At 40.1% G+C, this 13032-nt stretch overlaps 1 protein-coding gene and 2 non-coding genes across 19 annotated transcripts in view; all 3 read left to right on the top strand.

Annotated features, from left to right (window-relative positions):
• Positions 1 to 13032, top strand: part of LOC116427642 (uncharacterized) — a 188695-nt gene that overhangs the window by 170041 nt on the left and 5622 nt on the right. For 4 of the 17 annotated variants that reach the window (XM_076368144.1, XM_076368139.1, XM_076368140.1 and 1 more), the window contains exons 2-4: positions 8233 to 8687; positions 10352 to 10510; positions 11393 to 11533. The exons of the other annotated variants lie outside the window; for them this stretch is intronic. In XM_076368144.1, coding sequence (XP_076224259.1) covers positions 8385 to 8687; positions 10352 to 10510; positions 11393 to 11533 — 603 coding nt within the window. In that variant the 5' untranslated portion in view covers positions 8233 to 8384. The remainder of the gene's footprint in view (positions 1 to 8232; positions 8688 to 10351; positions 10511 to 11392; positions 11534 to 13032) is intronic. 17 annotated transcript variants of the gene reach the window in all.
• Positions 680 to 799, top strand: LOC116427709 (5S ribosomal RNA). The gene has a single exon (XR_004235146.1). It is a non-coding gene; the product is annotated as a 5S ribosomal RNA (ribosomal RNA).
• On the top strand, positions 1536 to 1655 carry LOC116427711 (5S ribosomal RNA). The gene has a single exon (XR_004235147.1). It is a non-coding gene; the product is annotated as a 5S ribosomal RNA (ribosomal RNA).

Here is a 13032-nt window from a genome sequence, read left to right on the forward strand (position 1 = left end):
CAGAATGGTTCTAGAACGGGAAACGTTTTGTCATTCGCTTACATATCCTTCATTGCGAAGTAGTTACTAATCTGTAGATTCTCAATCACTGAAAATTAACACTAACCACACCGGCACTTTTCCTACCGTAAGTAGTCAAATAACTAGCTACAAAATAGAGATAAACAAATTAGATAAATCTTTTTTAGTGAAAACAGAAACAAAAGGAAGGATGAAAATTGAAATACCAATTAATCGGACAATATACAAATTTATGTAAAATTAGATGAATAGAAAACGCAGAATTTTAAATCTGGTCATTTGTAACGATTAGTGTTACCTAATCTGCAGATTTTTAACCTTTTGCTCTTATATGCCATGTCTGAGTTGGCAATAGAAATTTGTTATAGAATATTGGAGATTATTTGAAAAAGTACCTCATTTTAAGATATTATAAAAATTAAATCTTGTTGTAATAATAGTATAAACGTTGAATTCTATGAGGGTAAATTACTTATATTCATTTCCCTAAAAATAAATAGAAGTTTCCACTCAACAATATTGAAAATAAACCGAGTGCAAAGGGTTAATTTCTAAACGTTTACTAGTCTGCAGATTACCAATCGCATAACATTTAATAATCTGCGAATTATCACATGCACTTTTCATCCATGTGTCTGATCAGCCATTTCTTATTTTCGTCAACGTTCATACCACGCTGTAAAATACCAGTTCTCGTCCGATCACTGAAGTCAAGCAGCGTCGGGCACGGTTAGTACTTGGATGGGTGACCGCCTGGGAACACCGTGTAATGTTGGCACAATTTTTTTTTCCTTCGAAAGAAACATTAACATGTTGAATGCCATGCGGATCTCCAATAAGCCCCAACCGAATCGAATTACTCAACACGTTGAACACCGTACCATTTCATAAAGGGAAATACATAAAATGGAAAAAATATAATATTAAATCATTTAATTGAATTGCATTATTACTGGTCCACATTCATCTAGCTGGATGTCATCATAGTAGATAACATTATTTATAATATAGAAATGTTTTCATATAATCGTCGTTTAATTGAGTGAACTGTAGTAATTCGATTTGATCAGGGGTCACCGGTGACCCCCATGGCATTCAATATGTTAAACAACGATTATTTGAAAACATTTGTATATTATAAATAGTGTCACCTAATATGGTGACATTCAGGTAGACGAACACGCAATAATAATAATATAAATCAATCAAATAATTCAATATTATATTTTTTCCGTTTTATGTAGTTTGCTCTATGAAATCGTGCAGCTTTCAACGTGTTAATAAGTATTTTGATTCTAACCTAATACCTTATATATTGAAGAATCTTACTATTACTAGAGTACTATCATTCGTTCGTTATTATCTACTTTTGTTTCCCTTTGAAAAACAAAAGTGAGTGTTACATATTGCGATTAATGCAATATGTATCCAATATATACAAATAACGATTTTTCAAATATGATTCCAATATTAATCTTCGCACAATTTTCTTTGATTCACGAATCTCTGTTTTCGTCAACGTTCATACCACGCTGTAAAATACCAGTTCTCGTCCGATCACTGAAGTCAAGCAGCGTCGGGCACGGTTAGTACTTGGATGGGTGACCGCCTGGGAACACCGTGTAATGTTGGCACTTTTTTTTTAATAAATTAATCACTAAAACTATTGCTTCCTGCACAAATCTTCAATTCTCCAGAATGGCTTCGAAAAGCATTCACGATCTCTTCAATTCGTTAACTGCGGAATTTTGTTTTAAAAATCTCTTGTTTCCCGCGCAATGAAATCAAATAACGAACTGTACACTCGTCAAATGCAGGCTAAATACACTTGCAATATGTTCTAACGAAAGACTGAAACGAAACGAAAAAGAATTACGTGTCTGTCTAAGTAAAATAGATAATCCATCGTTGAAAAAGTTAGCACCGTTTAGAGTTTTAAAATGACGTGTACACTTGTGAAACGCAATTAACTGGTTAAAAACCATTCTAATGAATGGCCTGTCGATTTGCGTAACATTCTCTGGCACTTGTCGATCGCGCCTATTCTCCACGCGGGCTGAACAGGTCTTTAAACGGAACATTGGCACGATATCGTGCTAGCATCGCTCAATTTCCAGCGTGCGTTGGTGCCACGACCGGCCGGTGAATCATTCGCCAGATCGTCTGGCGATAACGAGCATTCGCAAGGGGGGTTACGTTAGGTCGATAATCACCAGGGCAACGAATTTTCGTGTCTGCGGCTGCTACGCGGTCTGATTTATCGGGTGGCTTTCGTGCGCGTTCGCCCGTAGGTCAGTACGTTTACAACCCCTACTCGGAACGCGTCGAATTTCAGTTGTTTCCAGCTAAATCAATCGTCTAACCCACGTTTCATTCGCGAACAGAAAGGCATCAAGTGTAAATACATTGGTATCGGTAGCTAAGTACGGTATACTATTACATATCTACTTGTAAATTAGTTTTTATCGTATTTTAATTCACTAGCGAGGTACTGCTCAGTGACGTTTCTCAGTGATTCAGTCCTATCGATCGGCTGCAATTTAGACCCCTCGTCTTCTAACAAGTTAGGCTTCCGATGGAAATTTCCAACCGAATTTTACCTTGAAAGACTCGTGTCTAAGATCCATTTGGATACAGCTCTTTACAGTCTTCGCGAAGATAGTAAATCCATGATGATTACCATTTCGCTACTCGCTGTTACAACTGCTGACCCTCAACTGCCAAGGCTTCAGCACAGGGGGTTAACAGTTACAGTTCCAAATCTATTTGGAAAATCGCCAAACAGGAGAAACACTGTTTAACACTTCGAAAACTAACACAACTTCAGCTGCGAAAGAAGAACGTGAAAGATCCACATTGTCATAGCTCCCACATCGAATCGACTGGAATAGACAGCAGTCTCCATACCCACCGTCAGAAATCGAACAAGGATATCAAGGTAAAGTTCGATGCGTCGCTCGATATAGAAAAAGGAATCCTTGAGCCACCCGTCTAAGATGTCGGGTGAACGTGCCCACGGAAACGAGACTACTGACTCATCCGGTTTGTGAAAAAGGTAACAGCCTGTCTGCCTCGTTAATCCCATCAGCTGATTCACGGTGGCAATCAGGCTGCGAACGATCAACGGTGGATTGCGCTCGAAAGACGGTTTCGATGTTCGATGTTCCGAGTTTCAGTGTTCGATCTTGACGAGGGAAAATAAGGATCGGGAAAGGGAAAAGGGAAACGTAGTTCCGTTCGCGACGTCGCGGAACGATCGCAGGCCCCGTTGAACGGTTCCGCGGTTGCGCAAGCTGTTCGACTTTTCTTCGCTCGCGCTCGCGCGCCGCCATCGACGTCACTTTCTCCTCTCTCGCGGAAAATTATTGCGTTCCGCAATTTCCGCCGGGTGCCCACGTACATATCCGGCTGGAATGCAAGCAGGACAGATCAGGCACAGGTGGTGCGGCCGCGGCGCATAGGTGTGACCGGCCGCAGAAACGACGCCGGCCGGTTTCGCAATAATCGAAGGTGTTGCGCGTGCACACGGTGCCCGCTCGAACAACCGTATCGCTGTTTTATGCGTTTAACCCTTTAGCATGTTAGCATGTTAGAGAATCTTAGGGTTTCGTGTGTCGCTTCTCGTTTCGTAGCGATGATCAATGGGGATGACTGATTACGTCGCTTAGAAGCTCATAAATCCGGGAAGTAAGAATTGAGAAAATTCATGTTTCGGCTTCTGAAATTTTTATACAATATATTCAGAAGCTATAAAAGGAAGTGATGTCTGACCTAGAGAAAACGAAGTAACGGGTAAATTGTTTAATAACTAGGAAGAATATTTATTCTATTAAAATTTACAGAAATCAGGAAATATCAGAAAATGGACTTCACCGTATTGGCTTCTGAGCTGCTCGATTATCGATTATTTGGTAACGTAATTGTTACGCTGCACTGTGATCTAGTTATTACAGTATAAACCAGGTTCGTTTAGCACCGATTAACTTATTTATTGTTATTGTTTTCGGCACCGAAGACAAGGTGTCCTTGATCTCTGTGACAGCGAATGAGTTGAGAGGTTAATTTCTATGACAAATCTTAATATTCTAGTTACTGTGTTGCTGAGAAGGTTGTTGCAATTGTTATTGGAGTTGGGTAAAATATAGTTCTATTGTATTTATAATTGTTGATTTGGTTAGAATGTTCAATTATTAGTAATGTATAATTTAAATTGGTGTGACTACAGTGAATCCTGATTAACAGTTGCGAGTAGCAACACGTAATGAAATTACAAGTTGTATGTGGTTAACAGTTACCACATTAAAGATTCCGATGAGTCAGAATTGATTTCAAACCCATTCCTTTCATCTGTGTAGTTTTACCCTCGCGTGGGCAAGCGGGTACCCGCATTTCTGTATGCTCTGTCATCGTTGTAAAAATTTAGAAAAAAATGTATTTTCTCAGCACACTCACATCGATTTATACCTTGAAAATAGAATATTTGCTTAAAATATCGTAATACTGAGATTTAAACTAAAGCAAACATTTTGATTGCTAATATAGGGGTTGAATTCGTACTGTAGATACATTTTAAGCCGGTCACTCGCTAAATATAGACTGTCGAGTCCGTAATGTGAACAACTGCTTCACCTTTTGATCGCTTTATGCTCTTTTATGGCGCTGCGATTTTTCCGTCTGACAGCAGATACATAGTCGGAACTGGTAATTCCTGCTACGGCAGTTCAGAACGAACACGGTTGACTTTTAATCCATCGCGTTAATTACCCCGGCGACACCTTTAAAAAATTCCTGCGGAATCGAAGTAATTTATTTGATGGAGCAGAAACTGGAAAGGTCGGATTTTCCGTAGGGAAATGTCTCTTTTAAGCTTCCGTCACCTCGCAGACTCCGGGGGAAGTTTGTACGTGATGTGGATCGGTTTGGTGCGTTGTGAATTGCTGATCGTGGATAACCCAAGAGTTTCTATGTCTTCTAGCAAACGGTACTGCAGTGAAATGTAGGTTCAATCAGCAAATTACAATCCTATCGCACGAGAATGTCAGGTCGCGTTGTACACGAATTTTTATCTAGAAAACCGCGCTAATTAAAGTAACAAGTTGCATACGGTCGTATTTCGACCGTCAGAATGTGTAACAGTTATCGGAATGTTTGAAGTGTTCGAAATATTCGATGCATACGATTTTCGTTTGTTCAGATAACTTCATCAACACGAAAAATTACAAAATGAATTATATCGCTAGAATAATAAAAGAGACATTCAGCACAAAACAAAAGAGATATTCTCTGATACTGATCACACTAGATAGAGTCAACACGTTAATTCTCAATTAAATGGTTGCTATTCAATCGAACTGTTCACACATCAAAATGATCAACGCCACTTCTTTCGTGCCTTCAATGTTTAGCTCCAAAATAATCGATTTTGTTTTTCTACATTTATTACTATGATTAATGATTCCTTTATAACCTTCCATTCCATCGAAGTCTTTTACATTCTCGTTTCATCGAGTCAATCACTGTCGAACGAATGACTCAATCCATGTCTCCGAGTCCCGAGCGTTGTCAGGGACCTTATCCCGCTTTCGAAGTCTCCTTTTTCGTGCCTCCATTGCTGTTACACCCGTTTATAATTGCACGCGATGCCGGTCCGCGACCTCGCAACCGCATTTGCGGCTGCGGGAACATTCGCAACTGTTAATCGCGGAGGATTCTCGGAGGATTGGGTAAACATCGTGGGCGATCGACGTGGGCATGTCTTTGGCCTGGTTCTGGCTTGGGAAATATTCTCCGGATGAACGTGCTAGCCGACTCCGAAACCTTGGCCATTTAATAATGGTACTAACCGATCGTATATGGCGGTTTCGTCCTCTGTTTTCGTAATCCTGCGCTCATCGTAGTTTGTTCAACGTCTCGCTGCCTGCGAGGCTTCGCGTCAGTAGGCTTTCATTACCAATACCAACTACGAGTGTCCGTGGCGTCTAAGCATTTCTGTGAAACCCTATCAGCAGTGATCTGTGTTCAAATTTAGAAGTAATTGGAACAAGTTTTAACCCGCGAACGAACGTCGACATTATGCCGAGAGCAAACTTTCATGTTCGGAATACCAAGTTGCAGACAAGTGATTGAACTATTCGAACAGCAAGAAATCAGTACAGTTCCCTTATTCCCTTATTCTCTATGATTTAAGCATTCAGTATCTAATTTAGCAGAGTTTGCAAAAGGTTCTGTATGCTTTACACAATCTTCGCCCGCAAAGGGTTAGAAGTTGTACTTGAGCTGAATCGTTTTACTTTTCGCGAAGTATTTATCATAAGGAGTACACGTGGAATTTAATTCTGAAACATTTCACAGTGGATTGAATCGATACTTATGGATCTTTGAAAAGTTTCATAGAGTCTAGACTGTATTAATCGAGTGAAAATTTATTAATTACTTCTTCTTGAAGATATTCCAGTTGCTTTATTATTGCACGAGATGTTCTCAAGATTTTCGTTCAAACGTTCCCATTATATTATAATTGCGAATCAAACTGACATACTTCATCAAAAATAATCTAACCAAATTGTCAGGCCTGTCTCTCTTTTCGTAACATTACAAATTTATGAAATATTTATAGTACCAGTTTCAAATCAAAACTTTCATGCCCAAACGTACTTCGCGACGGGCGAGCAGGATTGAAATGAAACGCTAATGTATTCTTAGTTAATGAGCAGCGGTTCCGTGAAGACCCATTTTAGGCAATTCCGGAATTGAAAAACCGTCGATGCAACGGCTCGAGCGAACGTGAAGTTTCTCTCGAATTTGAAATCGTAATCCGCCACGCAGCTCGGCTGGCCTATCCGCGAGCAACGCAGCGCGATCTTATCTATTGTTTCCGCGAAACAACGCGAGAGAACGCGTTTCTCTTGTCGCGACGCGATACACATTACGCAGCGTATTGTGCCCGTGACTTTTACCCGCGCAGCCGGTTGTCCCGCGTTCTCTGCCATGAAATCGAGTAAACGTGATATTGTTAAGGACGAGGAAAAGTGAAAGGTGGTGCCGCATCGAATTCGATTCTTCTTAATACAACTCGAGCAACTCAGGAATATACGCAAAATTTGGGACAAAATTGTTTCGAGCATATCAGAAATCGTTTCAATTTCGGTAGTATTCACTTGGTGCTACACTTAATGCTGTTTAAGGAATACTATTTAAAATATTTGATGCTAATTTCATATGGGCACATTGTTACGCAGAAAAATTAACCACTCGCGAATTTTGATGATATACCGTGTAGTATTATCTATAATTTCATTTAACTTATTGGAGATTACTAAGAGTTTCTGTCTTCTAGTGACTTTTGTCGAGAAATGCTGGTTACAATTTTAGTTGTGGGATGATTAAAATCTTCCCGATGATCCTTGTCGCCCTGTGAAAGGGGGACGGGCGTGAAATCCTGAGAAAACGATACGCTAATTGCGAAAACTGGGTAGACGAGCGGCCGAGATTCCCTAACGCAATTAGGGACGGGGATTGTTTTGCTAGTGGGCCTCGGTGAACGCTTCTCGCTGATCGGCCGAGCAGGTAATCTGCGTTTAACGCTTGAAAGTGCCTTGCCAAGGAGGTAGGAAGCGTTGCGTCGGTGAATTGAATGGCTTCGACGACTAGGGAGGCGCGCAAGTTGTTTGTTCGGCACGATGTAACCTTTTCATAGTGCATCGGTAGTTGTTCCACTGAATAGGAATCATAGGAACAAGACACTCTTTACAAGAGCAGTACAAGTTCAGTCTTATGGATTAATGATCGATTCTACTAATAGATAGATCCTATCAGAAGTAAAAATTGTCATCGAAACATAGTAACCGCCTATTTAATCTATTCCAAGCGATCAAAGTCAGTTTTCCGGTCGGTAAATGTACAAAATATAATAAAACATACAATATAGAAAATAAACTATAAAAATATTACGATAATAATAGAACAATGCAATAATGAGAGAATATTATACAGTATAAGAAAAAACGGGGGAAAAGAAAAAAGAAACATAAAGAATAAAGATACATAACAAAGAAATATAGTAGTATAGTAACTAAAACGAAAGCAGCGAAACATTCAAATAACTCCGCCATCAAAGCCGGCATCCAAATTTCTTATAATCCTGAGAAGGGTCACTAGCTCGAGACCTCGAAGCACAAAGCTCCTCTTCAACTCTGTTCGAAACGCTTGCAGAAAGTTATCCACCGACGAAACCCGAGTCCCAGTCGCCCTATGACGACGCCGGTCCCGCGAAAGCGCCGCGCCGAACGGAGATCGAACGATCCCGGGTGTTCCGTGTGAAACTATCGCGTGCAACCATCGAGGTTGGACGTAGGATCGTCACGATGGTGGTGTCGCACCGCGAGGGCAGCATCTCGTCGAACATACGGGCGATAATCGAGCAGCTGAACCTGAACCCAGTCGAGAGGCGGCGTCTGATCGACCGCACGAAACAAGACGCGCCGCGATGCAAGAGCTTCCCCAGCGTACAGACCACCGCGAAGATCAGCATCGGCGTCTATGGGTGCAAGGAGAAGGTCGAGTACGAGATACCCGGCTCGATCCGGCGGATGTTCGAGGATCGGTCCAGGAGCAAGCCGGAAATCAGCCAGACGATGAAGATCGAGCGCGATGCTAACGTGATCGAGGTAACCGATCACTGGGAGCTAAGTCTCTTCCGAAAGATCGTCATCCTTCTATCGTTATTTCAGTTCGATCCGCCAATCCGTGAGCGTTTTATCCTAATTAACACGTTGAATGTCACACGATTTCATAGAGCAAAATACACAAAATAGATAGAATTTAACAGTTTGAGTACCAGAGGTTTTTGAAAAAACACAGTCGAAAAAAGCCGAACAGCGCAGTAGTGCTTTCTGAATGGAATGCGAAAAGATTCAAGCGGCGCGATAGCGCTCCTTTTATTCTGTGTCGAGAAAAGCCAAGCAGCGCGACAGCGCTTGTTTTAATCTATGTTAATACTATTATATATATTAATTTATAATAGGTAGCAACGAAATATAAAATGTATTATTTCGATTACTTATATGTAAAAAAAGTAACGATGTGACGTACATGCGTCTAAAAAGTTGAGCGCGTTTCGTCACATTGTGAGCGCGCCGTCAGCTGTCCGTATCGTTCAAATGCGCTGGCTTTTTTCGACCTGAAGAAATCTGAAGAGCGCGAAAGCGACGCGTGGGACTCAAACGGTTAATATTAACCTTTAGCAGTCGTCTGTCGAGTCAGACTCGACATTCGATGTTATTGCAACATCTACTTATTTTAACAATTTTTCCTATATTGACTTGTAACACAATTGTACCATTTAAAGGTACCATTTCAGTGAATCCCAAGTATTCTTGAATGAATAATCAGAGCGTCATATTAAGCTGTAGTTGAATAAAATAACGTCGACGTGAACCTCAGAGTGAAATATTGGTGATATAGAGATGTTTGCAGATAATCATCGTTTAATTGAATAGTTTAGAATAAATCAATTTGGTTGGGGGTCACCGCTGACCCCCACGGCATTCGACGTGTTAACTTCCTAGTACTTGGATGAAAGTATATTGTATAATGACTGCTGCGATAGTATTTTCAACGTTTCATCAAAGAATATCTTGTCAACGTTTATTTATTAATATAGTAAAATATATTACTATATATTTTATTAGCAAAAGATTTAACCCTTCGGCTACGCCAGAACTTTGCGTCAACGCGTATTTCAAAGAAAATGTATTGAAATCTTCAAAACATTGAATTGAACTAAATCGGACCAATATAAAACAATCATATGTATATAATACATAACTAACGGAAGATGTAATCGTTGAATTAGAGTTCACTTACGTCAGATCTAAGCGAACTTTGCCGCAATTATTGTGAATAACATTTTATGGCCGTCTGTGGTACCAACATGACATCGAAATTTTTAAAACGCCTTTAAACACCAACAGTAGCCAAGGGGTTAACCGTAGGTTTCAATCTAGAATTTCAAAGAATCGATTCATAAAAATTAACAATTCACTGGTAACTTATTATTGATAATTAAAAATTGAGTAGTAATTCTGTACAATCGATTAGAACGCAAAACTAGAATCAGCTAGACCGAATTTAGTCGTCGGTGTCAGCCATATTGGAGTCCTTGATATCAGGCAGTCAGTTAAATACTAATTCAATGCGATTTGACGCGCGTCACTGACTAATCCCGGTTCCCAATCGTGTAACACGGTTTACGGGAGAACGCTCGCGGATTCGGTGACGATGATCGTCGAGGATTGCGCAATAAATGATTACGTTTGAATCCGGCCGGAAGGACAAGGCCGTGGAGAGCAGCAGGGGACTCGGATCGATAAGACCACCGTGCAAAATGGAGGATCGGCCGCGGCCGAAGCCGGAGATCAGGCGTGCAGTCCATTCGGCGAAGAGAGAGCAGCAACAGCAGCCAATGCGCGTCGAAGCCGATACGATCGAGGTAATCGATCGGATCTCTTGAGCGTCCCGGGCTAATAGGAACGTGATAGAGTGGCCGATCGTTCGTGTCGATCCTAGACATTGCTCGGATCGAGGGGACCGCTATATACGGGGACACGTTACGATTTATCACGCGATTCTGCTTCGACACGGTGCTTTTTAAGAATACGATTAGAAACCTGGAATTTCGATGGAACATTCTTTTTCGTATACGATATAAGAAAGTGTTACACTTTAAATGTTTTGTATTTTTATGTCTTGTATAGTCTTTCTTGTGTAACTTTGTACTTTCGAACATTGACATCTTAATTGATAATTGACAATGTAGAATATTTTGAGTTGTTCAAAGTAATCGAACCGATGATCGGTATGATTTAGACACGGCTGATAGCGTATCCGGATTAATTGACTGATTAAAATTAATTGGAACGGGACGCAAAATTCCAAATTCGAACGAGCAGAAATTACATTGGACTAACCAATTCTCACATATCAGCGCATCTTTAACCTGTTAACCGGATGATCACTTGGGTACGAGCAAAACAAAGGAAGACGATAACGATTCGATCAGTTTACTCCACGACGGATGGAGTTATAATTTCATACCCATTTCCCGAGACATTACGACACGAATGCTACGCAACTGAACGCAAAAAAATGTCGATGAACACATAAGAAAGCTAGAAATCGACTGACGATGGGGGCGAACGTAAACACAACCAGTACAGTGGTCATTCCCGGTTAACAGGCTAAGTATATACAATCGTAGAGCATGTGGCGTCGGCCAACCGTTGCTGCTCGCCGTAACGACCCGCGATACCGTGCGATAAATCGTAACGTGCACGGGCCCCTCACGATCCGATGTCTGTCCGTCCAATGATAGGATATACCGGAGGATGTCTCGATGGGGCCCGTTAGGCCTTCGTGCAGGATCGAGGATCGACCACGCTTGAAGCCGGAAGCGAGACAGAGGATCCCGCCGGTCATCAAGGAGGCGAGTCCGCGGACCGACGAGACGATCGAGGTAATCGATCGAGCGACGAATAGAATCGTCATCCCGGTTTCTTCCTGTATTCCTCTCGTAGCGATATTCGTAAACAGGCAGGACGTTTTGTCGTTTGAACTGTAACGACTCCTATTCCTTATAACGCTTAACCTTCTGCACCCCTACGTCGAGCGTGACTCGACATCAGTTTTATTCACAGGTGTGATTCTTTGTCAAGATATTTTTAAACTAGATTTTATTATTATATTATTTTCAATATTATTAGTAAGAAGAAACGTTTACACCGCTCTCTACAAACTGACTATTTTTTAGAATGCATTTCAAATACAATATCGTAATAATGCAGAGGTATCGAGGAAAAAATGCTAAAGACATTCGGAGTGCAAAGGATTAACACTAACCATACCGGCATTTTTGCTACTGTAACTAGTCAAATAACTGGTTACAAAATAGAGATAAACAGATTAGATGATACGTTTGTTTTAAATAAACAGAAACGAAAGGAAGAATGAAAATTGAAAAATTAATTAATCGGACAATACAGGAATTGATATGAAATTAAATGAACAAAAAAAAACACGGAATTTTAAGTCACGTTTGACGGTGTGGTTAGTGTTAACTCTTTGACTACGACAGACTTTGAGACAGACCAACTGTACTACACGATAGGAATTTAGTCGGGATACACACCGAGAACGGCGAAACTTTTCAAGCAATATTTTTAAATGTCTATAGTACCGTAGAGCAGTATTTTTGAGTGCCTACAGTATGACAAGCGCAAATTTTCGACAATTTTAGGCGTCAACAGTAGACGAAGGGTTAATATAGATATGAACCACTCAGGAGCCAATGTGGTTGAATCTAGGAAAGAAAAATTGAGAAAATGAACGTTTTGTCTTCTGTAATTATTGCACAAGTTGTTCGGAAGCTATAAAAAGAAGGGCTTTCTGACCTAAAAATGAAGAAACGAAGAAATCCTTTAGCGATTAAAAAAATATTGTTTATTTTATTAAAATTTACTAAAATCGGAAGATATCGGAAAATGGACTTAACCGCATTGGCTTTTGAGCGACTCATATATAGAGCAATTCTAAGAGAGATAACCATATTTTCATTGAAATGCATTTAACTCGTTGACCTATGATTTCTTTCTCAACTATGATCGACACACCTACTTTGTAATTAAAAATTTATTGAAAAAGGACAAAAATCCTAGGTATATTCTACATCTACGTTTGCTCTAAGCTATAATAATTCGTAACAGAAAAGTACTATTCAATTTGTATACACAAAAATTAAGTAATACTTATGATGGTTAAATTCTATTTCAAATCTTCACCACGAGTCTGACACGTTGTTAGAATAATCAAGAATAATTACAATTACAAACTGAAGTTTGATACATTAAAATGAATTAACGAATTGAATTAATCAATTGAAAACTACAAAAAGGGAAACATCGACTATAATTGTAATTGTATCAATTGTTTGTGCAAAGTAATTGGACTGGCCATCTG

Source organism: Nomia melanderi, chromosome 6, assembly GCF_051020985.1.
Source record: "Nomia melanderi isolate GNS246 chromosome 6, iyNomMela1, whole genome shotgun sequence".
Classification (NCBI taxonomy): Eukaryota; Metazoa; Arthropoda; class Insecta; order Hymenoptera; family Halictidae; genus Nomia; species Nomia melanderi.